This window comes from Lithobates pipiens, unplaced genomic scaffold (genome assembly GCF_037356315.1).
Source record: "Lithobates pipiens isolate NorthernLeopardFrog02 unplaced genomic scaffold, aLitPip1_a1.2 Scaffold_8, whole genome shotgun sequence".
Lineage (NCBI taxonomy): Eukaryota > Metazoa > Chordata > Amphibia > Anura > Ranidae > Lithobates > Lithobates pipiens.
This window is the reverse complement of record NW_027507903.1, coordinates 683,251,349-683,277,892: the sequence shown is the minus strand read 5'-3', so window position 1 is coordinate 683,277,892 and position 26,544 is coordinate 683,251,349. Positions and strand designations below refer to the sequence as shown.

Genomic DNA, 26,544 nt, shown 5'->3' with positions numbered 1-26,544 from the left:
GGCAGTGTTTGCCAGACCTTAAAGAGGGAGTCCACTGGAAAAAAAAATATTAAAAGCCAGCAGCTATAAATACTGCAGTTGCTGACTTTTAATAAATGGACACTCACCTGTCCCGGGGTCCATCAATGTCGGCAGCCGAGAACGATCGATCGCTCGGTTCTCGGCTGCTGCCGCCGACATTCTCAGGGAGGGAATCACCGCTGCGGCTTCACTTCCCGGTTCCCTACTGCACATGCGCGAGTCACTCAGAGCAATGTGAATGGTCCGCGCTGTCTCTGGGACCCGTGTCCCATGCTTAAAAAAAACCTGTGTGTAAAAAAATAATAGAAGGACTAATTTACTAAAGGCAAAAAGGTGTTTCAGTTTCCTAGATAATTTTCACTTAGCTTAGTCAAGGTGACGACAATCCACTTGGCAAAGAATACCCATTTATATGCAAGAAAAAGAAGAGTATTTTATACTGGCACATGATTGGATGATGGAAGTCAGCAGATCTTCACCTCTGAGTTTCCCATTGACCCAAAGTTTGTCCCCTCTAGTGTTGAAGTTCCAAGCCACATAGATGTGCCTCCAAACCAAATGTTGGAAGTAAGCAGGGATGCACCTCATACACTAAGGGAAATTCCCTTGCAAAGTCAACAGCCTATTTGTATTTAGTAAATCTACCTCGAGGTCTATATTATAAGCTGATAGACTGACATTCAGGTTTGAACGGGATAAGCAATTCCCCTTTGATTTCATAGACTAGAAACTTCTAGTTAATGACATTTCCAAGGAGACCGCCAGAGATGACCTTCTGTACATCTCCTGGTGTCAGGGCGACATCCCACATATTTCACCAACCAAACCCCCCCACCAAGAGTTTTGTTCCTCCCCCAGAACAATGCTGGTTTCAGCTGCTATAGAAGACCCTTTTTATGGAGACTCTTCTGGGGTACAGGTTCCCAATGAACAAAACTTGGACGATGCCAGTGTTGGAGTCCCAGGTCATACAGATCGGCCTCCAGTCCAAATGGTGAGGTCAACAGAGCTTTGTCTCGTACACTAAGAAACATTCCACTGCAAAGTATACAGCCTATTTGCCTTTAGTAAATCAACCACAAGGTGAGAATTATAAACTGGTTGCAAACATTATACGCTGGTTGAATTAAGGTTTGGGCTGGATGAGAACTTCCCCTTTGATTTCATAAACTACAGACTTTAAATCAATAACATTTCCATGGAGACTACCATATATTACATTCTTTACATCTCTTGGTGTCAGGGCATAATCCCACATGTGGATGTCACTTATTTCACCATCCAATGACTGAGAAGCTTCAAACCCTCCACCAAACGAGTCTTGTTCCTGTCCCAGAACAATGCTGGTTTCAGCCGCTATAGAAGACCCTTTCATGGAGACTCTTCTGGGGTAGAGTTTCCCATTGATCCAAAGTTGGACCAGTCCAGTGTTGGAGTCCCAGGTCACACAGATGTGTCTCCATTCCAAAGACTCAGGGTCTGTCTTAAAACTAGTGACTTCCTGGTTGATATATACAGAACAAGTGTTTGGAGGCTGTAAGAAGATCACAAAGGCATTGTCCTTCCCGGGAGTAGCGAGAGAGAAGGGAGTATAGGGGTGGGAAAGGTCGGTATAAGATCGTAGACAGACGCTGACTTTCTGCAATGGTCTTGTAATTGTAGGTCTTAGAATGACATGAGCCGTGTTGGTTCTTTTGGGGAAGACGAAGACTTTATTCTCCAAGTCTAGAGAAGAAAACACACAAAGATCATTACTGCTACATATAACAATCTATCTACAAAACACTTGGATACACTCATATATCTCAGGAAGGTCAGTATATTCATTTTTGTTTTGAATATATGTGGTTTTTAGATCCACTAACTAGTGTGCCAATGTACCTTTAGTCATCTTTTCAATTGGCCAATCAACAGACTTTCCTACCACTGATGGAGTTTAAGAACAAGGAGCATACACAGAAAGAATGGAATTTGTATATAGATAATACACCAATCAGTTGTAACATTATGATCACCCACTATAATCCATTGAGGCATGGGCTCCACTAAACCTCTGAAGGTATGCTGTGGTATCTGTCACCAAACCATCAGTAGCAGATTCTTGAAGTCCTGTATGTTGTGAGTTGAGGCCTCCATAGATCAGACTTGCTTTTACAGTATATTCCACAAATGCTCAATTGTATTGAAATCTGAGGAATTTGGAGGCCAAGTCATCATCATCATGCTCGAACCATTTGTGGATTCATCAGACCAGGCCTCTTTCTTCCATGGCCCTGTGGTCCAGTTCTGATGTTCACGTGCCCATTGTGGCTACTTTTGGCTGTGAACACGGGTTAGAATGGGCATCCTGATCAGTGTGAGGCTACACAGCCCTATACACAACAAACTGTTATGCAATAATTAATGTAGAACCCTGAAGTTTAGGCAGAGTGGCTCCTAAATTTACCTGCCAGGTATAGCTGCCTTGGCCAATTGTTAGGGATCAATTGATTTCACCCTAAGTCTGGAATTGCTGCACTTCTCTCTTCTGTCACTAGATGGCCTGGTATCTGGGGACATTAGATAAGACAAAGGCATTGCAAGCACAGATTAGGAATGAATAGAGTATCTCAGCCAATGGGCTGAGATCTTCATGAGTCCCTTGGCCTGCTGGGAGAGCCTATTTATTTGGGTGAGGTCAGGTGATCGGGGGTTCTGCGCCACCTGGACGGTGGTCTGGGTGGACTTGTGTTGTGCTGCCCAGGCTCCTAAGCTGCAGTTTGGGCCCACCCCGGTTACATCTGGCTGCTAGGCTGTCTAAGGCCTATCCAGAAGCAAGAGACCAGCGTAGGGTTAGGACTGCGGCTTGCAGTTCAAAATGAAGTGCCGGTTCTGTCAGCCAGAAGACCTGTCGTGGTCAGAGGTAGAGGGAAGCTGTTGCCACTAAGGGACCAACCACCTTGCTATCAGGGACCACGGTGAGTATCTGAAGCAAGTACCGGAGCATTATTCTCACCAACCAGGGACGGTGAAGAATCTGGAAACTTCTGCAGGTGCCAAGCCAGGAACTCAGTCAGCAAAAGCAAGGGACCGAGCAGGCCAGTTTGGTGTCGCTTGCGGAGTATCTGGAGTGCCAAGCCAGGGACTCAGCAGGGAAGCGGGGGTGACGCTTGAGGAAGATACTGGGTGATGGGATTGTGAAGAGCTCAAGGGATTCAGTGGTAGTGAATCAGCAAGTCTTGTGAGAGAGACTGGGAGCTCAGAGAGTTGAGAATATATCAGAAGTGATTGTAGAGGAATGCCAGAGTTCATTACAACTTGTGTTAAAAACTGTTATAAGACTGTTGTCATAGGAGACAGCAAACCTACACATGCAGATGTGGTATCCTGCTGGGTACCTTTCCCTGCATAGCTGTCTACCTGTAGAGATCTCGGAGTCTGCCAATTGGCATTGCAACTGCTGGGGTGGTGTCCTGGCCCAAACCCTCTCTCCCACAGTTTGACCAAGAAAAAATAAATCACTTTGCATTCAAGAAATGTCTGGCGCCCATGAATCTAACTTACATTTCACCCACTATGCCTTGCAACCCACTCTATACAGAAGGATGTCAGCTATCCCTGGCTCTGGAGGTTCTCATTGGACTAAAGGAGGCCTGGGACCTCACTACATTAACAAAGAGTAAATAGATAAGATGACAGACTTACGCAAATTTTTAGGCTGGACAAGAACTTCTCCTTTCATTTCATAGAGTAGAGACTGCCAACTAAGAATATTTCCATGGAGATCACCAGAGGTGACTTTCCGAATGTCTTCTGGAGTCAGGACATAATCCCACATGTGGACGTCACTTATTTCACCAACCAATGACTGAGAAGCATCAAACCCTCCACCGTAAGAATCTTGTTCCTGTCCCAGAATTAGGCTGATTGCAGTTTCAATAGAAGACCCTTTACTGCAGACTCCTCCGGGGTAGAGCTGTCCATTGACCCAAAGTTGGACCAACCCAGAGTCAGAGGCCCAAGTCACACAGGTGTGCCTCCAGTCCAGAGGTTCTGAGTCTGTCGTGATAAAATTGCTTCCTTGATTTATATGCATCACATATACATTATAGCGACTTGGAGGGTAGAACATGATTATTAAAGCATCAGAGCTCTTTGAAGTCGCACCAGACAAGAGACAATAGCCGCGTGAAAGTTCACTGTAGGAACGTAGACAGACGCTGACTTTCTGCAATGGCTCTGTAATTGTAGGTCTTAGAATGACATGAGCCGTGTTGGTTTCTTTGGGGAAGACGAACATTTTACCTTCCATGTCTAGGGAAGAAAACAGACAAAACTCATTACTGATACTCATCAAAGCTTTAGATGATGGACAATAAACTCAGAATTTATTTATAGATGATAGAAAAGAAAAATGTATATACTCATATACTGTATATCAGGAAGATCATGTACATATATATATATATTGTAGACATGTCACTGGAGAAGTGGTTGAGGGGGTGTACATCTCACCTAGGTTGCTACACAGTGTGAGATGGTAAGTCCAGGATGGATCAGTTTCTCAGCAGCGATATGCTGCTGAGTTGTTATTTAATCTTGCCGGGCCTGGGTTTATATGGAATGGCAGGTAGGTTTGGTAGAGGGACCTGTCATTCCACACCCCCCATCCCTCGTTCCAGTTCTGGGTTTTGGATCAGGTGAGCTTTGATCCTAATTAGCCTGGGAAGGTAAAGGCTCTGCTGGGCCTGCAGGTGATTGCTCTCAGCCAGGGAAACGAACAGTCTGTGTGTTTGAGGAAGCTGCAAGCACAGCCACTGCTGGAGCTAAAATCCACCCTGCGATATCCAGGCGAAAGACGCTGTGTTTATAAGTGTCAGATAGGTGAGAAGAACCTGTTAGTAAGCGCCCAGCCGGGCTAGGTTGTTTTGTTTTTGTTATTATTTTGTTCCTGTTATACACAAGAAGCACGGTGTTGCTGTATACTTTGTTTGTTGGATTGTTTATACCACGAATAAACGCCAAGGTCTACTTTATAAAGTCCAAGTCTGCTGTGAACTGTGTCCAAACACACCCTACCCCGGGAAGATCCCTTACAATTGGTGGAGGTAGCGGGCAACACGGTTGCTAGGGGCAACGGTGTGGACAGACTTGGCTACAGCTGCTGATGTCCTGGGTGAAAGCTGCAACTACACTCCAAGAACAGTCCAGCAACATGGAGGAGATGCTGAAGCAGTTTATGCAAGTGAGTTTGCAACAACAGCAACGACATGAACAGTCCATGGCTGCACAACAACAACTTATCGAGCACCTGATAGCAAATCGAGAGGCGCCTGTGGTTGCTAATCCACCCACAGTGATGGGAGCCGCTCCAGAGATTTTTTTTGGGAGAAGGACTGTGCAGAATGCGCTGCAAAAGATGACTGCTGAGGACGATGTTGAAGCCTATCTAACAGTATTTGAGCGCGTGGCTGAGCGAGAGAAGTTACCAGCCGCTGAGTGGGCAGAGGTAATTGCGCCATATTTAACAGGTGAACCTCAAAAAGCCTACTATGACCTCAGTGAGCAAGAGGTTAAGGACTATACTCGGCTAAAAGAGGAGATACTTGCCCGACTAGGAGTTACTACTGCAGTCCGTGCCCGGAGGGTACGCAACTGGAGCTACAGTCTGGACAAATCAGCGAGGTCCCAGATGTATGACCTAATCCATTTGGCAAGAAAGTGGTTGGAGCCAGACACTTCTACTCCTGCACAAATCCTAGAGAAGGTCGTGATGGATCGCTACCTCCGAGCGCTTCCTACTGACCTACAACGCTGGGTGGGACAAGGTGATCCTAAGAATGCAAACGAACTTGTCAACCTCGTGGAGAGGTTCCAGGCGACTGAGGACTACCTCCGTGATGTTCCTGCAGCATCTTCACCTCCCCGGAGCGCCAGATCTGTGCCGTCAGCTGGTAAGAGACTTCCATCTATTGGGGGAGTGTGGAGGGGTGCTGATGGAGGGAAAAGGGCTCAAGTGGTGTCTCAGGGACAAAAGACTGGTGATGGTCCCGGGTGGCTAAGGGGCTCTGAAAAGGACTCCTTGCCAAAGAGACCAGGCCCTATCCAGTGTTGGAGATGCCATGAGGCGGGACACGTGTCGGCCCATTGCCCTCTTACCACTGAACCCATGGAGTGTGACGCTAGCCGGCGTCAGTCGCTGTTTGCGGAACCATCTTGTGCTGCAGTTCCTGGACTAGAGACTGAACCGCAAATCTGCAATATTACCATCAATGACCTTCCCGTTGAGGCGTTAATGGACTCGGGAAGCCTCGTAACCTTGGTGCATGCTAGCCTGGTGACTGGGGACTTAGAGTCTAAAAAGCATATGAGTGTTGTGTGCATACATGGTGATACAAAAGTGTACCCTATAGCGCTGGCTAAAGTCGGGACTGAACAAGGCACCGTACAATATGAAGTGGGTGTGGTTAAAAACCTCATGCATAATGTAATATTGGGGCGCGATTTTCCATTATTCTGGGCTCTCTGGGAAAAAAGAAAAATCCCAGAAAGGAGTGAGGATACCTCTAAGGGGGTTGCCTTGTCCACTGTGAGTGATAAAAGTATGCAGGATGAAAATGATTGTTTTCCTTTGCAGGTCCTGGCTGGGGAGGAGGAGGCTCCTCCCACTGAGCAAAATATACTAGACTTAGAGGTGTCTAGGGATAATTTTGGGGCTGCACAATTACAGGACCCCACTCTCAAAAATGCGAGAGAGCAGGTTGCTGTAATGAATGGGGTACCTCAGGAACCAGATGCTGAAAAAAGATTTCCACATTTTTCGGTGACTAATGATCTTTTCTATAGAGTCAATAAGATTAAGGATGAGATTGTGGAACAGCTTCTGGTACCTAAGCCGTACCGGCGTCAGGTGCTTGACATGGCACATAACCATGTTCTTGGGGGACACTTGGGGACTGACAAAACGCGAGAGAGGGTTCTCCAGAGGTTTTTTTGGCCGGCGATATATGATGACATTAAAAAATACTGCGAGTCGTGCCCCACATGTCAGGTTAGTGCCCCAGTGTCACATTTTCGCAGTCCTTTGGTTTCGCTCCCTATTATAGAGGTGCCTTTTGAGCGTATTGCCATGGATTTAGTGGGTCCCGTTGTAAAGTCAGCTAGAGGACACCAGTATATTTTGGTAGTCATCGATTATGCGACCCGCTATCCTGAGGCTGTACCCTTAAGAAACACTGCATCTAAAACAATTGCACGTGAGTTGTTTTATATGTTCTCTAGGACTGGGATCCCCAAAGAAATCCTAACTGACCAAGGTACGCCGTTTATGTCAAAACTGATGAAGGAATTATGTAAACTATTTAAAGTCTCACACATCCGTACCTCTGTATACCACCCCCAGACGGACGGATTGGTGGAGAGATTTAATAAAACTTTGAAACATATGTTGAAGAAAGTGGTGGCAAAAGATGGTCGTGACTGGGATCATTTATTACCCTACCTCATGTTTGCTATTAGGGAAGTGCCCCAAGCGTCCACAGGGTTCTCACCATTCGAGTTGGTCTATGGTCGTCACCCTAGGGGTCTACTGGACATTGCAAAAGAGACATGGGAGAGTGAGTCCACCCCATACAAGAGTGTTATTGAGCATGTAGCACAAATGCAGGACCGTATAGCCACGGTAATGCCCCTGGTAAGGGAACACCTCCAGAGAGCTCAAGAGGCCCAAAGTAGAATTTACAACCGGTCCGCAAGAATCAGGACATTCAACCCAGGCGATAGGGTTCTTGTACTAGTCCCCACTGTTGAGAGTAAACTCTTAGCGAAGTGGCAAGGTCCTTATGAAATTGTTGAAAAGATCAGTGAGGTGAACTACAAGGTGCACCAACCAGGTAGAAGGAAGCCTTTCCAAGTTTATCACATAAACTTGATCAAGCCCTGGAAAGACAGGGAATCCTTGGTGGCGACAAATACTGTTAATAATTTGTCACCACCAATCCCTCCAGTCAAGGTAGGTGATGCTCTATCAGTGTCACAGAAACAGGAGGCTCTGGAATTTTTACAGAAAAACAAAAACAAGTTCTCTGACCTCCCAGGGCGTACCCACCTCATCCATCATCACATTGAAACTGAGCCTAGAAGCAGAGTAAACCTAAAGCCCTATAGGATACCGGAGGCACGTAGAAAAGCCGTATCTGACGAGGTAAAACGTATGCTTGATCTGGGGGTAATTGAGGTGTCACAGAGTGAATGGTCCAGCCCGATTGTGCTAATCCCAAAGCCCAATGGAACTTGGAGGTTCTGTAACGATTTCAGAAAGTTGAATGAGATCTCCAAGTTCGATGCGTATCCTATGCCCAGGGTAGATGAGTTGATTGAGAAGTTAGGTAATGCCAGGTACATAACCACCCTCGATCTCACAAAGGGCTATTGGCAGATTCCACTTTCTGGCGAGGCTAAAAAGAAAACTGCATTCTCCACCCCTGATGGGCTATTCCAGTATGTAGTGATGCCATTCGGGTTACATGGAGCGCCTGCAACTTTCCAGAGGTTGATGGACTTGATTCTGCGACCACATCGGGATTACTCAGCCGCCTACCTCGATGATGTGGTCATTTTTAGCCCTGATTGGGAAAGTCACCTCTGTAAGGTACAGGCCGTGTTGGATGCCATAAGTGATGCAGGGTTGACCATAAATGCCGAGAAGTGTGCTCTAGCCCTAGAAGAGGCCAAATATCTGGGCTACATTGTTGGAAGAGGATTGGTTAGGCCACAGCTAAATAAAATTGAGGCAATACAGAATTGGCCTAGACCCCTGACAAGGAAACAGGTTAGAACTTTCCTGGGTATTACGGGTTATTACCGTTGATTTGTGCCGAACTTTGCCTCAGTTGCTGCTCCACTAACTGACTTGACAAAGGGCGGAAAGACAGCAATGGTCACGTGGACCCCAGAGGCCGAGAAGGCTTTCCAAAGCCTTAAGTCTGCCTTGTGCCAACCACCTGTGTTAGTCACCCCCGATTTCAGGCGAGAATTTCTGGTCCAGACAGATGCCTCTAGCACAGGCTTAGGTACAGTACTCTCACAAGTAGTGAATGGTGAGGAGCATCCGGTGACGTACTTGAGTAGAAAACTAACCCCGGCCGAGAAAAATTATGCCATTGTGGAGCGAGAATGTTTGGCAGTGAAGTGGGCCCTAGAATCTTTAAAGTATTACTTGCTAGGCAGGAAATTCAAGTTGGTGACAGACCATGCCCCCCTAACATGGATGAAGTTAAACAAGGAGAGAAATGCGAGAGTGACTAGATGGTTTCTGTCCCTACAAAACTTTAATTTCACTGTGGAACACAGGCCAAGGAAATTACAGGCAAATGCTGACGCATTGTCGAGGGTAAGTTGTCTGTGGGGACAAAAGGCTCAGCCCTCCGGTCTGAAAAAGAGGGGGGGGGATATGTAGACATGTCACTGGAGAAGTGGTTGAGGGGGTGTACATCTCACCTAGGTTGCTACACAGTGTGAGATGGTAAGTCCAGGATGGATCAGTTTCTCAGCAGCGATATGCTGCTGAGTTGTTATTTAATCTTGCCGGGCCTGGGTTTATATGGAATGGCAGGTAGGTTTGGTAGAGGGACCTGTCATTCCACACCCCCCATCCCTCGTTCCAGTTCTGGGTTTTGGATCAGGTGAGCTTTGATCCTAATTAGCCTGGGAAGGTAAAGGCTCTGCTGGGCCTGCAGGTGATTGCTCTCAGCCAGGGAAACGAACAGTCTGTGTGTTTGAGGAAGCTGCAAGCACAGCCACTGCTGGAGCTAAAATCCACCCTGCGATATCCAGGCGAAAGACGCTGTGTTTATAAGTGTCAGATAGGTGAGAAGAACCTGTTAGTAAGCGCCCAGCCGGGCTAGGTTGTTTTGTTTTTGTTATTATTTTGTTCCTGTTATACACAAGAAGCACGGTGTTGCTGTATACTTTGTTTGTTGGACTGTTTGTACCACGAATAAACGCCAAGGTCTACTTTATAAAGTCCAAGTCTGCTGTGAACTGTGTCCAAACACACCCTACCCCGGGAAGATCCCTTACAATATATATATATATATATATATATTTTTTTTTTACATTTTCCATCTTCTGAGTGTAGCGCCCACTACGTTTAGGTAGGTGTTCAGTGTTTTTTTTTTTTTTTTTTTTTTTTTTTTGATAGTGTAGGATATAGAGACAGGTAAAATTGTCCAGGGTCTTGTTCTTTTTTTGGCCTGGTTGTTTATTTAGGGATGGGAGTGTCAGAGTAGATGGGGGCATGGCTGCCTACACTTGGGCTCAGGGATACCTCCTCTTCTTGACAGTGGATTTTGCTGGAAAGAGAGGAAGGACTGAGGCCTGAGTGGCAGGAAACCCATGTGAGAGAATTGACCAATGGTTAATTTCTTTGGTCAATGGGAGGTCTCTCATATAAAAAGGGGGGGTCACATGCTCCAGGGGGAGTCAGGAGGGAGATCAGAAGGAGTCTGAAGGCCGCAGGGCCGGGGGTTCAGAGACCCCGGAGCCGGATAGCCGGAAGAGGAGTCCAGGGAGGCCAACGTCTGGTCCCTGGACGAAAAGTCATCATGTAGTACTAAAGGAAGACCGTGTGTTCCAATGCGGGGATGCGCTGGACAGCATAGAGGAGGAAGTAGGAGCTAAGTGGACCGAGAAAACTGGGAATCAACTTTCTGTGAGTAACATGGACTGTTGATTGGGAGAGAGCAAAGGGAGTGCAACCCAGTGGTGCTAATCTGTAACTTAATACTATGCATCCAAGGACCACATTATCAAGCACTTTTCCAGGACTGACGGGGATTTGACAACAAGAGTCATGGAAATAGGCAGTGTGGCCTGCGACTTTGGAGTCTACATCCACAGCATTATTCAGAGTGATGCTTGTCTGTCCATATTGGAAGTGCTAAGGTCTGAAATGGGAATCGGAATCAGGAAAGTATCGCTAGAAGGGTGTTAACTATCAAATACTAAGGGCAACAAATCAGTACCCTTTTTGGATTCAAAGCTGGGGTCGGATGGAGCATCTCATATATTCCATTCAACAGACCACCGATTTATGTCCAGAATAAAGTCTTATAAAATCCAGAGTTTGCTTGGTGTCCTGAAATTGCATGGGGGATTGAAAGCGGGGTTATTTGACAAAAAGGTAATGAACAAACACAGCAGCTCCCAAGGGGGTAGTGCGCTACATCAGTTAGCCAATATAAGGTATAATTATGTTAATCTCCAAATGGTCCTCCAACTGAAGGTTTCAGTTGTAGACGTATAGAAGCCCTAACACTATCAGGTATGAGAACAGTTCAACGTAAGTATCCATATCTGATACTAGACATGTGCAATTCGTTTTGGTCCAAATGTAAATTCAAACACATTTTGTGGTTATTCAGAAATGTGGCTGTGTCCGAATCTCCAAATGAAATAGTAACACATTTTGTGAACATTTGTTGAAGTTCCTTTTGTTTAGTTCGTTTTTTTTGATCGGTCGAATAATGATCGATGATTCAAATTCTGTGTGAAGATAGCTGGTTGTTAAGGAGCGGGCTGGGAATCTAGAATGCCATGACTGACAACCGATGACTTTTCAGCTGTCAGCGGGCTTCCCTGCTGAGAGCTGAAATGTAAACAAAAGAATGCCGGCTATAGAAAATTCAGTAAAAGAACAGCGTGGGGCCCCCTTGCCAATCCATACCAAGCCCTTTGGACATGCAGCCTGGCAGGAAAGAAAAGAGGGGGATGAGAGAAGCGAACCCCCCCCCGAACTACAAAATGGAGCCTTGTGGATGAGGACCCCTTCCCCACAACCCTGGGTGGTGGTTGTGGGGGTCTCCTGATGGGGGGCTTATCAGACTCTGTAAACCCCCTTTAACAAGCAACCCCCCCCACTATGTAAATGAGTATAGGGGAACATAGTACCTCTACCCATTCACCAAAAAATGATAAAAGGTAAATAAAGACACAACACAAGTTTTTGACGATTCCTTTATTAACCACTTAAGGACCGAGCCTCTTACTGAGATTTGGTGTTTACAAAGTTAAAAAAAAAAAAAAATTGCTAGAAAATTACTTAGAACCCCCAAACATTATATATATTTTTTTCTAACACCCTAGAGAAAAAAATGGGGGTCGTTGCAATACTTTCTGTCACACCGTATTTGCGCAGCGGTCTTACAAGCGCACTTTTTTGGGAAAAAATACACTTATTTGATTTGATTTTGGCGTGGGGTTCCCCTTAATATCCATACCAGACATGGGGACAAGGTACTATGGGGTGGGGGGGGGGGGGGTATTATTATTATGCACAATTTCTATAGCGCCAACAGTTTACGCAGCACTTTACAATGTATAGGGGGGACAACACAATTACAGTACAATACAAAAGGTACAGGAGGGCCCGACTCGTAGAGCTTACATTCTAAAGGGAGGGGGTGGTGGTACAAAAGGTAATAGCTGCAGAGAATGATTTGATGGGGGTAGAACCCAAGTTGGGGGCATGTGGTCTGGTATGGTTCAGGAGGAAAAATAAACAACGAGGTATGGAAACCGGCCTCTGTAAATGAACAGCTGGCACTCATCTACTCATCCTAATACAGTGGGGCTCAGTATCCAATGATACATGGAAAAATATATACATCGATACCAAAAGCAAGCATAGAAAAAGATGCCACATATAGAGCCATAGAAATATCGTGTCTAAAAAATGCAACTCCAGCATACAAATACAAATTCTGGATAAAATATCCAAATATGCAAGACCATGAAAACATGAAAAATCTCCACCGTGCACCAAGGGAGAGGCAGGTGACTACACTTGACATCAAAAATTCAAAACAAATAAAAAAAAAAGATTTTTTGAAAAATCCAACGGTCAAGTTAAGTAGTCTAAAATGCTTTGGGAGAAACGGCAGGACGAAAATGAGGAGCTGGATACAAGCTGGATAAAGTTCCACCTCAAAAATCCTGATCAGAGTGGATCCGGAGAACAAAAAATTAAACAGGCATCTGTCTGAAACCATGAAATCAAGCTGAGACAGAAGTACAGGTAAATCACACTTGTTTAATAATAAAAGTAAAAAGAACAAACGTAGTCAAAACATAGCCAAAGTTCAGTAACCGGAACTGATAGTCAGGGATCAATGTAGTGGAACAGCAAGCAGAATCTGAAGCCAGAAGGGATGTCAGCAAAGCAAAGCAAGTCTTGAACAGGGTCACAAGAGAGCGTTTCTGTGATGTTGACCAAGGCGAAGGCAGAGAGCCTCTGGACTGGGTGGCTTAGGTAGGCAGGACTGACGAGCAGGATATCATCAACAGGTGAGTAACGGTGGAGAGATGGGAGCTGGCAATCAGCCGACAGCTGAACAGCCAGCTCAGAGAAGGAAGGGTTGAGCCCAGCTCAGAGAAGGAAGGGCTGAGCCCAGCTCAGAAAAGGAAGGGCTGAGCCCAGCTCAGAGAAGGAAGGGCTGAGCCCAGCCCTGAGAGCATCATATCAATCAGTAATGGAGTCAACCCAAATTCCAGCAGGGGGAACAATTGGCAATACCCGTACCTATAGTGTGACCTACCTTATTCGGGTATGAGGGTGAATGCTCTGCAGACAGCGGACGTGACTGTAATCTGTCACATTTTAATTTTCTGTTATCCATTATGTTGAAGAGATCAAACAGTGTCCAGGCAGCTGAGCAAGAGATCACTCTATTATCCTGCTATTACCTGTGGGATTAGTCGTGGTATACACCGCATCCCTATCCCCACGGGTGGCTAGGGAGTGATAACATAACTGCATACACCTTGAATAGGCGTGTGGATAGCCGCTCGATACAATAGCCTGGATAGCCGCGTCTCTTGCTCTCGTGCCAAAGATTGTCCGTGCTGCATCGCCGCCTGGGATTCAGGGCATGGACAAACTTTGGCACAAGAGTGCGGGACACGGATATCCAGGCTATTGTATCCAGTGGCTATCCACAGATGGAGAGTCAGACGTTCAAGGGAGAGTGTGGCGTCAACGCGTTTCACAGGGAAACCCCTCCCCCCCGCTTCTTCTGGACGCACTGACAACTTACCTTGACCATTGGATCTTTCAAAAAAAATATTGATATTTTTGACGTGCTGGATTTTGTCAAGTGTAGTCACCTGCCTCTCCCTTCCACCTGGATTGTCCACCCACACGGTGCTTGCTATTACACTATCCAATGATTTCACAGTGCTCCTATTGATCCTTAATACGATGCATGCGTAGTGCAGACATTTTCATATCTGTTCGTTTGTTTCTCTTTACGTATTTGTTTGTTCACTGACAACGTTGTCATCAGATTTTTTTTTTCTTATATTGCCGTCATTGTTTACATTTAAGTTCTCAGTGGAGAAGCCTCCTGTGCCTTTATCACTAACTGAGTTTTGGCTACAACAGCAATTCAAAATCATGCACTGTTCCTACATTCCTTTTACATTCTCAAACAATGAACTGCCGTGTCTCCTCCAACTATCACTGATGTCAAAATAGAAACTTTCTAGGCTCTTACGCAAAGAAAAACTGAACTTAGCCCTCTCTCCTCACAACCTGTTCTCTCAACTTCCACAACAAATGATCTCAGAAGTATTGCCAGTAAGGATGAGCCGAACACCCCCCCAGAACCTGCGAACAAATCTAAAATTTGCATGAACTTTAGAACCCTATTAAAGTCTATGGAACTCGAATGTTCAAAATCAAAAGTGCTAATTTTAAAGGCTAATTTGCAAGTTATTGTCCTAAATAGTGTTTGGGGACCCGGGTCCTGCCCCAGGGGACATGGATCAATGCAAAAAAAGTTTTAAAAACGGTCTTTTTTCGGGAGCAGTGATTTTAATAATGATTAAAGTGAAACAATAAAAGTGTAATATTCCTTAAAATTTCGTACCTGGGGGGTGTCTATAGTATGCCTGTGAAGGGGCGCATGTTTCCCATGCATAGAACTGTCCCTGCACAAAGTGTCATTTCTGCAGAAAAAAAAGTCATTTAAAATCACTCACGGCTATAATGAATTGTCGGCTCCCCGTAATACTCATTGAAAGTCATTGATAAAAAAAAAGCATGGGGTTTCCCCAAATTCAATTACCAGGCTCTTCAGGTCTGGTATGGATATTAAGGGGAACCCCCATCAAATAAAAAAAAATTGACGTGGGGTTCCCCCTAAATATCCATACCAGACCCTTTATCCGAGCACGTAACCTGGCAGGCCGCAGGAAAAGAGGGGAGGACGAGAGAGCGTCCCCCCCTCCCTCCTGAACCGTACCAGACCACATGCCCTCAACATTGGGAGGATGCTTTGGGTTACATTTGTACCCCCTTACCATTTCAAACGGGGGGGCGGGATCTGGGGGTCCCCTTGTTATAGGGGGCTTCCAGATTCTGATAAGCCCCCTGCCCGCAGACCCCCACAACCACCGGCCAGGGTTGTGAGGATGAGGCCCTTGTTCTCATCAACATGGGAACAAGGTGCTTGGGGGACCCCAAAGCATCCTCCCAATGTTGAGGGCATGTGACCTGGTATGGTTCGGGGGGCGCTCTCTCGTCCCCCCTCTTTTCCTGTGGACTGCCAGGTTGCGTGCTCGGATAAAGGGTCTGGTATGGATAAATTTGGATGGAGTTCCCCTTAAAATCCATACCAGGTATGGATATTTGGGGGGAACCCCACGTCATTTTTTTTTTAAATTGACGCTGGGTTCCCCTTGATATCCATACCAGACCTGAAGGGACTGGTAATTGAATTTGGTGGAACCCCACACTTTTTTTTTATCAATGACTTTCAATGAGTGTCCTCTGTATTACGGGGAGCTGACAATTCATTATAGCCGCGAGTACTTTTGAATGACTTTTTTTTCCTGCAGAAATGACACTTTGTACAGGGACAGTTCTAAGCACAAGAAACATGCGCCCCTTCACAGGCATACTATAGACACCCCCCAGGTACGAAATTTAAAGGAATATTACACTTTTATTGTTTCACTTTAATCACTAATAAAATCACTGCTCCCGAAAAAATGACAGTTTTTAAAACTTTTTTTTGCATTGATACATGTCCCCTGGGGCAGGACCCGGGTCCTCAAACACTTTTTAGGACAATAACTTGCATATAAGCCTTTAAAATTAGCACTTTAGATTTATCCCATAGACTTGTATAGGGTGTTCCGCTGCTTTTCGAATTTGCCACGAACACCCCAAATTGTTCGCTGTTGGGTGAACAGGTGAACACCCAATGTTCGAGTCGATCATGAGTTCGACTGAAACTCGAAGCTCATCCCTAATTGCCAGCCTCGAAGATCTTCTCATCTGGGCCCCTTTCACTGGACAGTGGGATTGATTGACCTGCCCTAGAACTTCCTCCAAAAAGCTTGATGCTGCAGTTCTACCTTCTTACTGCTCATGTTGTCGGACACTGGTACCTCATATAACTTTTTTTTTTATATAGTTATAGTGATGTTTTTATATTTATTACTTCTCCCTCCACCCGGTGTTAAGTGCTACCTAAGTGCTACCTATTTCACTATTTTACCTCCCTTTTGAAAAAGTACTTGATATATTCTGAGCTCCTCTTATGTAAGATACCAGCCTTGGTTTCCCCAATGCCTCCCCACTACCCCCCCAGGATTCCCACGCAAGGGTTTTAACTTCAAATCAATAAATAAACAACGAATGGAAAATACCGAGCCAGCTGGCTCTCTGATGAGCACTGCTGTTCAGGCGTTGACCTCGGTCCTCTTGACCCTGTAACTGTGTCCCTGTTTGGTACCCACTCTGTACCTCTGGTGACACTCTCTCTTATAGCTTCCTGTCTGCTACAGCCCACCGGCTTGGGGCCTCTGTCTGCTCTGTCAGACTGTACTCCCTTGCACGCCTGGACTCCTCGGGAGGGTGGAGCCCAGAACCCCGGTCCTGGCTTCTCTCTAAGCCCAGGACCCACCTGCACAATCAACAAGCCAGACTCCTGGCTGTTCCCAAAACCCAGTCCCAGGATTGGAGATTCCATCCCACCCAGATTGCTATGAAATCTCCAGGCTCCAGGTCCACAACTGGATTTTACCAACCACAGAGGAAACTGAGAAAAAACAAATGTCCCCCAAATTAAATAATCCCCCTGGAGCCTCTCAACCTGTCTATTTGAGAATCCTGGGCGACAATCGCTCAAAGAGGGATCTGTACTGTCACGTACCCTGTTACCCCGAGAAATAAGACCTAGTGTGATTATCAGTGATGGCTACAATATAAGCCCTACCCCCAAATAAGCCCTACCCTGAAAATAAGACCTACGAGGACTTTAACTAGGGCTTTTTTGGGGGGTAGGGCTTATATTGCAGCCATCACCGGCAATCACGCTAGGTCTTATTTTCGGGGAAACAGGGTAGTATATGTAGCCCCCTTTTCCCAAAAATGGGGCTGTAAGGTAAATTTATTTTTGGCTGAGCTGTAACCAGCTCAGATTGAATGTGCATAGTTCATTGGATCTGTTCTAATCTTGACTGTGTTGTGCATTTCCCACTGTTGCCAGTAGGTGTCACTGGTATCGCAGGACAGTGTGAGAATAACAACAAGGTTTTGCATTTATTTTTGCGCTGTTAAATATAAAAAAGAGTGCGGAAACCTTTTAAAGACCCCCTGACTTTTTTTTATAAATGGATTTGGGCTTTAAGCACGCAGTTCTGGATACATCCCTTGCTCATTCTGATGGGATACAGACAGCAATAAAAACATGACATAGGGTCTAACCCTTCCACAATCCACCCAAAAATAGGAAAATGTTTCACCTGGAGTTCTAATTTAAAACCCGAAGGATATTTTGGGGAACTTAATAATTTTAAGGCTCCATGCACACTGGACGTTAAAATAACTTTATAAAAACACCAGTAGTTTTGCAGTGAGTCTTTCAATGGTTTTTGCAATAGCGTTTTTCAGGGTTAGCGTTTTTTAGCTTTTTATTTTGTTGTTGAAATTTTTTATTTTTTTTTCCAATGGATCAAAAACCTTAAAAAACTAAAGGGAGCCACGTTTTTGAGCGTTTAGCGATGTTTATTGGCGTATGAACGTTTGGCCTTTTTTTGTGGTCAGAAAAACGACTCCTGAACGCGATTTTATGGTTTCCAAAAAAATAATAAAATAAACTCCACTGCTGATAAAGTTCATAAATTTCCATGTGTGCATGGACACATAGGATAACATAGAGTGGATTTTATTGGCTGTTAAAAAAAAAAAATAACGCTTAAACTAAAAAAAAAACGTCCGTCTATGAGCCCCAGTGTGCATGGAGCCTAATGCCGTACACACATAGCAGACTATCCGACGGACTTAGTGTGGCAGACTTTCCGCCGGACTGTCCGCCGGACTTTCCGAACGAGCTACTTGCCCACACACGGTACTTTTGCAGTGGACTAATATGGCGTACTAAGTCCGCCGTACTTTTGAAATGAACGGACTCGCCCACACACGCGGAGGAAAGTCCGCTCATTTTGAGCGCGTCTCCAGGTAGCCGGGAAGAGTCCATACCAGGAGTGGCTGGCCCCATCACCTGGTATGGACTTAAAGGGGAATCCCTACGCCGAAAAATCGGCATGGGGGACCCCCCTAGGTCCATATCAGACCCTTATATGAGCACGCGACCCGGCCGGCCAGGATAGGGGGTGGGGACGAGCAGGCACCCCCCCCTCCTGAGCCGTACCAGGCCGCATGCACTCAACATGGGAGGGTGCATTGTCCCCATGTTGATGGTTGTCGGGGTCTGCGGGTGGAGGGCTTATCGGAATCCGGGAGCCCCCTTTAATAAGGGGGCCCTGGATACCAGCCCCCCACCCTATGTGAATGAGTATGGGGTACAATGTACTCCTACCCATTCACCTGTGAAAAAAGGAAAAAAATAAACACAACACACAAGGGTTAAAATAGTTTATTGCACAGCTCACAGCACAGCTCTTCCGTCTTCGGGGGTCTTCTCGCCAGACTCCTCTTGTCCACGTCTTCGGTTCTTCTTGCCGGGCCACCGCGCCTTCTTCTAGCTCTTTTACAAGCGGTGGCCCGGTCTTCTTTCGCTGTCGCTGTTGCCGCTGTCGCTGCCTTCTGTTCTTCTCTTCAGGAGATGTTGCCTCGTCGCTGTCTCCGGTAACAATGACAGAGACCCGGCGTGTGGCGACTTATATAGGGACATCACCGGATGATGTTCCCGCCCATTATGATGTCACAGTCCCAAAGGATGCTTATTAAAGGGGGCTCCCGGATTCCGATAAGCCCCCCTCCCGCAGACCCCTACAACCAACAGCCAGGGTTGTCGGGAAGAGGCCCTTGTTCTCATCAACATGGGGACAAGGTGCTTTGGAGTGGGGGGGCCGTGCGGCCCCCCTTCCCTAAGGCACCCCCATGTTGAGGGCACACGGCCCGGTATGGCTCAGGAGTGGGGGCACTCGCTCGTCCCCACCGCCTTTCCTGGCCGGCCGGGTAGCATGCTCGGATAAGGGTTTGATATGGGGGGGACCCCCACACCGATTTTTCGGCGTAGGGATTCCCCTTTAAGTCCATACCAGGTGACGGGGCCAGCGACGGGCGGGAAAAGTCCATTCATTTCAAAAGTACGACAGACTGGCACACACACGGCCGTACTGCCCGCAGAAATTTTACCCAAAAGTCCGGCGGATACACAGGCAGCCTACACACGGGCGGATTGTCCGGCGGACTTGAGTCCGCCGGACTTTTCCACTGGATTGTTTGATCATGTGTATGAGGCATTAGTCATTTCTTGTCCCAAAAGGTCCATGAGAGAAATGCTGCGCCAGACTCCTGGCATCCAAACGTATTCAATATCAGCCCATCACACCACTTACTGTAGACTAAGTATTGAGTGATCCAAATGGACAGCTGAGACAGTTCCACCCTTACCAAGCCATCTGTCTCAGTAGGGCTGAATTTAGGTCATGGCTCACACATCACCCGGCCCCTTGGCTCTCCTATGGACCTCGGTGATCTAAGGGCTGTAATTCAATGAGCAAAGCATCCATTGAGTAAGTGGAAACATCTCAGCTCTTCCATGTGGAACCTCTTTAAATAACAAATAAATGGAAAAGCAGAGGAGCATTTGAATAGCATAGCATGGAATATTACACATCACTGGTTTCTGCTAGCATCAAGTGTATGTAGGCTCGACCACCTACCTTCCTGTGCAAGAGACACGGGGACCACCAACAGCAACACCAGCACACCCAGTTCCATCTCTCTGATTAACCTATAAAATGATTAAAAATAGCTATATTGGTAAAATAGTAATCAGTGTTAAGTAATAATTCAGCATTTGTTTAGTAGACAAAGAATGGGACTATATGGCCAAAGGTACCTGGACATCCTCTTAAATTAGTGGCTATAAAAGTTACAACTATTGCAAACTCAGATGTATAACTGTACAAATGTACATTCTACATCAGGGGTCTCAAACTGGCGGCCCTCCAGCTGTTGCAAAACTACAAGTCCCATCATGCCTCTGCCTGTGGGAGTCATGCTTGTAATGGCCAGCCTTGCAATGCGTCATGGGACTTGTAGTTTTGCAACAGCTGGAAGGCCGCCAGTTTGAGACCCCTGTTCTACATCAACAAACACGACTTGTCACAGTGACAGTAAAATAATCGTAGTGAAGGGCCCACTGACTGGCACCATTACAGGAGACCATCTCTGAGGCTAATGAGATCTTCAAATGCCTGCCCTGCTGGCACAACTCAGTTATTAGGGAGTGATGTGGGCAGTGGTCAACAACAGTTCAATTTTGATCAATTTAATGGGTGGAAGGAAATAGTTTTCTTCACCCATGAAGCATGGATTACATACTCCCAATGTTTGCTTTCCTTCATCCTGACTAGGTATGAGCTCGGTGTTCAACTCAAATGCATGTTTGACTCGCCGATTGGCCGATTGTATGTTCGACAAATTCAGAACTTTGTGGACTGTTCGCACCAAATTCGTATGGCACAAATTGCCCACAATTCATTACGCCATCGATGTACATTGCTGGCATATGATTGGCCAAGCATGCACTGTGAACCCGTATGCTTGGCCAATCACCGCACCGGCAGTGAGGAGAGCCATAATTGGCCACAGACAGGATGCCTGTGGCCAATTATAGCTCAGGGGGTTTAGTACATGCCCCACACTATATAAGGCCGCCAGCCCAGCGGCCTTGTGTAGTGTGTTGTGGCGTGCATGGAAAGAGCAAGATAGACAGGGACAGTGTTCTTTTCTCTGGCATCTGCAGGAGTTAAAGTGGGTGTTGTGAGCCTCCAGCACAGTATACACCTGTATTTACCCTTTTTTGCTGGTGTTCTCTAATACAGGCATCTGCAGGAGTTAGTGGGTGTTGTGTGCCTCCAGCACAGTATACACCTGTATCTACCCTTTTTTGCTGGTGTTCTCTAATACAGGTATCTGCAAGAGTTAGTGGGTGTTGTGTGCCTCCAGCACAGTATACACCTGTATCTACCCTTTTTTGCTGGTGTTCTCTAATACAGGTATCTGCAGGAGTTAGTGGGTGTTGTGTGCCTCCAGCACAGTATACACCTGTATCTACCCTTTATTTCTGGTGTTCTCTAATACAGGCATCTACAGGAGTTAAAGTGGGTGTTGTGTGCCTCCAGCACAGTATACACCTGAAGATATCCCTTATTGCTGGTGTTGTCTGTTGCATATCTTGCATATTATCCTTTAAAATTATCACTTTTGATTTTGAACATTCAAGTCAGATAGACTTTAATAGGGTTCTAAAGTTTGTACGAATTTTTGGTCCGTTCGAAGGTTCTGGTGCGAACCGAACCAGGGGGGTGTTCGGCTCATCCCTAGTCCTAACTTATTTCCTGGACAAAGCAGACATTGAGCACCCCCCTTCAACTCTCAAATTTTGTGTGACGGAAATTTCAATGGAAAATGTCCAATAGAGCCAACACACAGTCGGAATTTCCGTCAACAAGTTCCCATCGAACATTTTCCATTGGAAAATCCTATCGTGTGTACGGGGCATAAGGGTGTCGAGTTCCTGGCTGTCATACTGATCCTCTGGCTTTAATGTTGTTGGTCACTGACCAGAATCAAGAATTTGCAGGATTTTTGATTTTTGTCATCTTCTACCTATCCAGGACAATCAAACATATTCAGCATACTTCCCCAGCTTTGTGTGTTACCTGTGATCTCTGTGTACGGTGTTGTTGGTCTGGTTGAAGCCTTCTCCCTTTGTCCAGTCTCAGCCCTCAGAAGATCCTGCTGGTAATGGCGAGATGAGAGGATTGGAGGGTGTTATAAAGTCTCGTCCTAGTTAATAACTCCTCCTCCGACCTTCATCTGTGAAATCACTATTTCTCAAAAATGAAACTACACAAAAAGAGCCTCATTGTTCACCACAAGGACATCAAATAAAAGTTAAGCAATCTGTACCTTTATGGTGATAATCTAATCTTCTCTCTGGTTCCTTGAGTAAACAGCTCAACTATCTATGGACAAACTCTGCAAGTGAACTTAGGTCAGAGAATTTCCCAAGAAAGCAAAAAAATCTATCTCTATATCAAATATCCTCCATGTTCTCCATTAATGGGATCAATATTTTTCACAATCTGACAGGACTTCCATAATGTGTAATCTATTTTGTTGTACTTCATAAACTAATAGTATCCAGTCCAGAAGTCCATAATAATGCACCATCCAATACTATAGCCGCGCTCCTGTCAGACCATAGTATGACCGGAATTCATATGGTTAAAAACATATGAGAAACAGATGACGGACAATTGGTGGTGAAAGTCCAGAAATCAGGTGGTGGTCCTAGTAGTAAATAATAAAGCGTGCACTGTACACCAAGATACAAAACACATGCGACACCCTCCCCAAGGGCTTCACACTCACCAGAAATAAGTATACCTCAAACCTTGAAATACTCAATTAGCTGTCATCCGAATCACTGGTAGGGTCAGAGCTGCATATCACTTCCACAGGTACTGATAAAAAAATAAATAAAGAAGGATTTGGTGTGTGGTTGTCAGATTATCACAGATCAGTCATATTTTAGGAGACATTCTTTGCTTATGTCCAATGCAATGAAATTCAGCTCCTGGGTGAAGTCTGCTCTGGGCACCTGGCACACCACTCGGCCTCTTCACAACCTCCCCTCAGATGTTTTCTCTCGCTCTTCTGGGTCACTTCCCAACTACATGATGTATTCACCAAAGTCTGCTTGCTATGGGGTCCCTCGTGCATACTTGTGCCTTAGCCCCGCTTTGTGTGTTCATTCTAATGCCCCGTACGCACGATCTGACTTTCCGACAACAAAACCGTGGATTTTTGTTCAAAGGGTGTTGGCTCCAACATGTCTTGCATACATATGGTCACACAAATGTTGGCCAACAATTCCGAACATACGACAAGCTGAGAAAAAGGAAGTTCAATAGCCAGTACAGCTCCTTCTTCTTGATTCCAAGCATGCGTGAATTTTTGTGTGTCAGACTTGTGTGCACACGATCTGAAATTCCGACAACAAGGTTTTGTTGGCGGAAAATTTGAGAACCTGCTAGCAAACATTTGTTGGTGGAAAGTCCTACAACAAATGTTCGATGGAGCGCACACATGGTCGGACATTCAGCCAACAAGCTCACATCCAACATTTGTTGTCAGAAAATCTGATCGTGTGTACAGGGCATTAGCCAATCACCTGGCTACACACTTCTCCCACCAGAGAATCGTTGGTCTCCAAAGGAGGGACAGAGTCCCTCATATAATGTCCATACCTTTATATTACCTTAGATAAACAGCTAAGAACAAACTTAGATTAATATTTACACAGAACTAATCGGTTCTGTGTCAGGGAGACAGTGACCGAATTGGAAAGATTCAGAGACACTCATTTGAGCTTCGGAGGGCCGGGCCAGCTGACAGAGAAGCAAGCTGCAGTCACTGGATCAAAGTTACTACATGGCGCTCCAATCCAGTTGGTGAGCTAGTTACGGCCCACAGTTTGTTAACTTTTACACACAGTTAGACTCATACATAGGTCTCACTGGGATTTATAGTTCCACAAAAGGAGGAGCAGAGCAACTGACACTGAGCAGGCTTGAGGCCTACCTACTCTGACATCCCAAGCCTTGTAGTATAAGTACTGAAGTTATACCAGGAGCACCTTTACCTCAACTTAACTTACTTTAACCTGTGGATTACAAATCACAAGGAATTATTTTAGCTAGTGAAGACAAGAAGACCAAAGACCAAGTACTTTAAGTGAGATCTCACGCTTAAAAAGTAAGGGGAGCTCCCGGGTATTTATCTATAGGTATATTGTTTGAAATTGTTTATATTGAATTCCATTGTACTGTCGTCCTATGTTGGGATGACAACGCAATTATTGTAATCACCTCTTTGTATATTTTCACAGTAAAATACACTTTTGTTTAAGTATCCAGTTGTGTGGCATACTGTTTTCTCCCAGCAGGTGGAACCAGTGGATCCTGAGGTTATAATACAGGTACCTTGCATTGTATTATATTGTACTGTATTGTATTGCACCACAGCTGTGTCAAGGGGATAGAGCCAAGTTACTGGGGTGTTGTTACTAGAGTTCAGGCCCAAATCAAATCAGCGGTTCTTTCGGGGGTCAGTGCTACATGTGGGGGCTCGTCCGGGATCACTCTGAAAACAAGCCGACCTCAGTAGTGCCAGTATGGATCCCCTCACAGTGGTCCAGTGGTGCGAAGCAGAAGGCACTCGCTCAGAAGCGAGCGTGGCCATTTAACTCCCATGAGAAGACTGGAGGGGGAATCAAGTTAAAGAAATTATGCAAGCATTGTCCCCAGACAGAAAAGCTTATGTGGTCGCAGTGAGACCAGACTATGAGACTGATTGCACTTACGCATTACTAGAGTGGAGGCAGGGTGTCCCTGAAAACTTTCAAGGTGCCAGTGTAAAATTGTCAGAGAAGACAAAGTTGTACCTGACACATCCCACCAGGTCAAAAAAGGACTGTTCGAGTCGGAAGCAGATAGAACCCTTTGACAAGGAAGTAGGGACCGCTGCCAAATCACGGTCAGAGCAACAGTTGGCTGACCTGAAAAGGCAATATAGTGACATACAGGAGAAGTTTCAGGAGACCTCCAGTATGATAGCTGAGCACATTAATGGATTACGTGTCGCATATGGAGGTCAGAAAGACAGCCAGACTACGTCAAAACCTGGGTCAGTAATGAAGAATTGACTATCCGGAGAAATTTCTGCATTGATGGCCAGATAGGAGAGAGAGGACAGAAAGACAAACTGTCCTACACAAACCTCAAATTGAGTTGGGGCTACAAAAAGGATATTCAGAGTCCAAAATCAGAGAGGCTGTAATCCATGCCATTAACCCAGGTTTAAGTGTCAGGAGCATGCTGGAGAGGAAAAGTGGATTGACTCTGACTCAGCTCAAGAGAATATTAAAGAGTTATTACGAGGAGGAAGATGCCACTGAACTATTCCACCAGCTAATAAATATGGCACAGAGCAGTCAAGAAATTCCCCAGAACTTTTTATTCCAAGCCATTAAACTTAAAGACCGCCTGTTGTCTGTATCACAGGGGGAAGGCGTCGGAGAACACTTTAGAGCTGAACTGGTTCAGAAAAAATTCTGGAGGTCCGTGACTACAGGACTTAGGAGTGACTACATCAAATTACAGCTGAAGCAATACCTGGAAGATCCCTCTACTCCAGATGAGATACTCATTGAGAAAGTTAATGAGGCAGACAAGATGGAGACTGAGAGAGATCAGAAACAGAGAAAGCTTCAACCTCCCAGCACCACAAGTGGCAAAGTCTATCAGTTAGAGGTTCCCGAAAGCACGAGAGAACTCAGAGTCCTAACAGCAAGTGCTGAACAGAGACCGTGGGTTTCATCCACTCACCATCTACCCACAAGCCAGCTTGAACTGTAAAAACTACTCCAGAGACAGAAAGAAATACTGTAATGGCTCTGTTGACTGCCAGATACACCATTCCTCTGGATAGAGAGATTCGCACTCCTAAAGAACTGACCAGTCCCACGGTGATAAAAGAACTCATGACCTGCCTCAACTGTGGAGGAGTGTAATATCTCAGGCGAATGTGCCCAAGCCCAAGAAAGCGGACAAAATCCCAAGTGCCGGCTTTAAACTTCAAAGGGCCCCAGTGGAGGAGTCAACTGGGTGCCCAGTCATCGAAGGAAACTCTAATCCAACCCGTACGCACCAGACCCCTGACACTGCAGTAAAGTCAAGACGGAAGAAGGAGAGGCTACAAGGGTCAACTACAAAGGTAGAAAGGTACAAGCCACTAAGCACACCAAAAGTGCCACTTCCCATGGACCTCCTCCCAAGAGGGCCCTCTCCAATTGTCCCCATCCAGATAGAGGGAATATACACCAAAGCCCTGCTGGACACTGGACACTGGAGCACAGGTGACATTGCTCTACAGGGATTTCTATGACAAGCATCTCAATCATCTGCCCTTACAAAAGCTGGAGGAGCTGGAGA

The 26,544-nt window shown here is 45.8% G+C and overlaps 1 protein-coding gene across 1 annotated transcript; it reads right to left on the bottom strand.

Annotated features, from left to right (window-relative positions):
• Nucleotides 1-1,069: 1,069 nt before the first annotated feature.
• On the bottom strand, nt 1,070-22,359 carry LOC143962149 (serum amyloid P-component-like). Its single transcript, XM_077471480.1, has 4 exons — nt 22,207-22,359; nt 20,200-20,270; nt 3,706-4,314; nt 1,070-1,746 (listed from the first exon to the last, which is right to left on the bottom strand). Exons 2-4 carry the CDS (start codon nt 20,255-20,257, stop codon nt 1,148-1,150), a joined length of 1,266 nt encoding a protein of 421 aa, XP_077327606.1. The 5' UTR covers nt 20,258-20,270; nt 22,207-22,359; the 3' UTR covers nt 1,070-1,147.
• Between the last annotated feature and the right edge of the window lie 4,185 nt (nt 22,360-26,544).

Bases quoted from the DNA above. Each gene is read 5' to 3' on its own strand.
- LOC143962149 (XM_077471480.1), bottom strand. From the start codon at position 20,257: ATGGAACTGGGTGTGCTGGTGTTGCTGTTGGTGGTCCCCGTGTCTCTT. The intron at 4,315-20,199 runs GTAGGTGGTCGA...TTTCTTCCCTAG, and splicing joins CGTGTCTCTTGCACAGGAAG to ACATGGAAGGTAAAATGTTC. The intron at 1,747-3,705 runs GTAAGTCTGTCA...TTTCTTCTCTAG, and splicing joins TGTCCAGCCTAAAAATTTGC to ACTTGGAGAATAAAGTCTTC.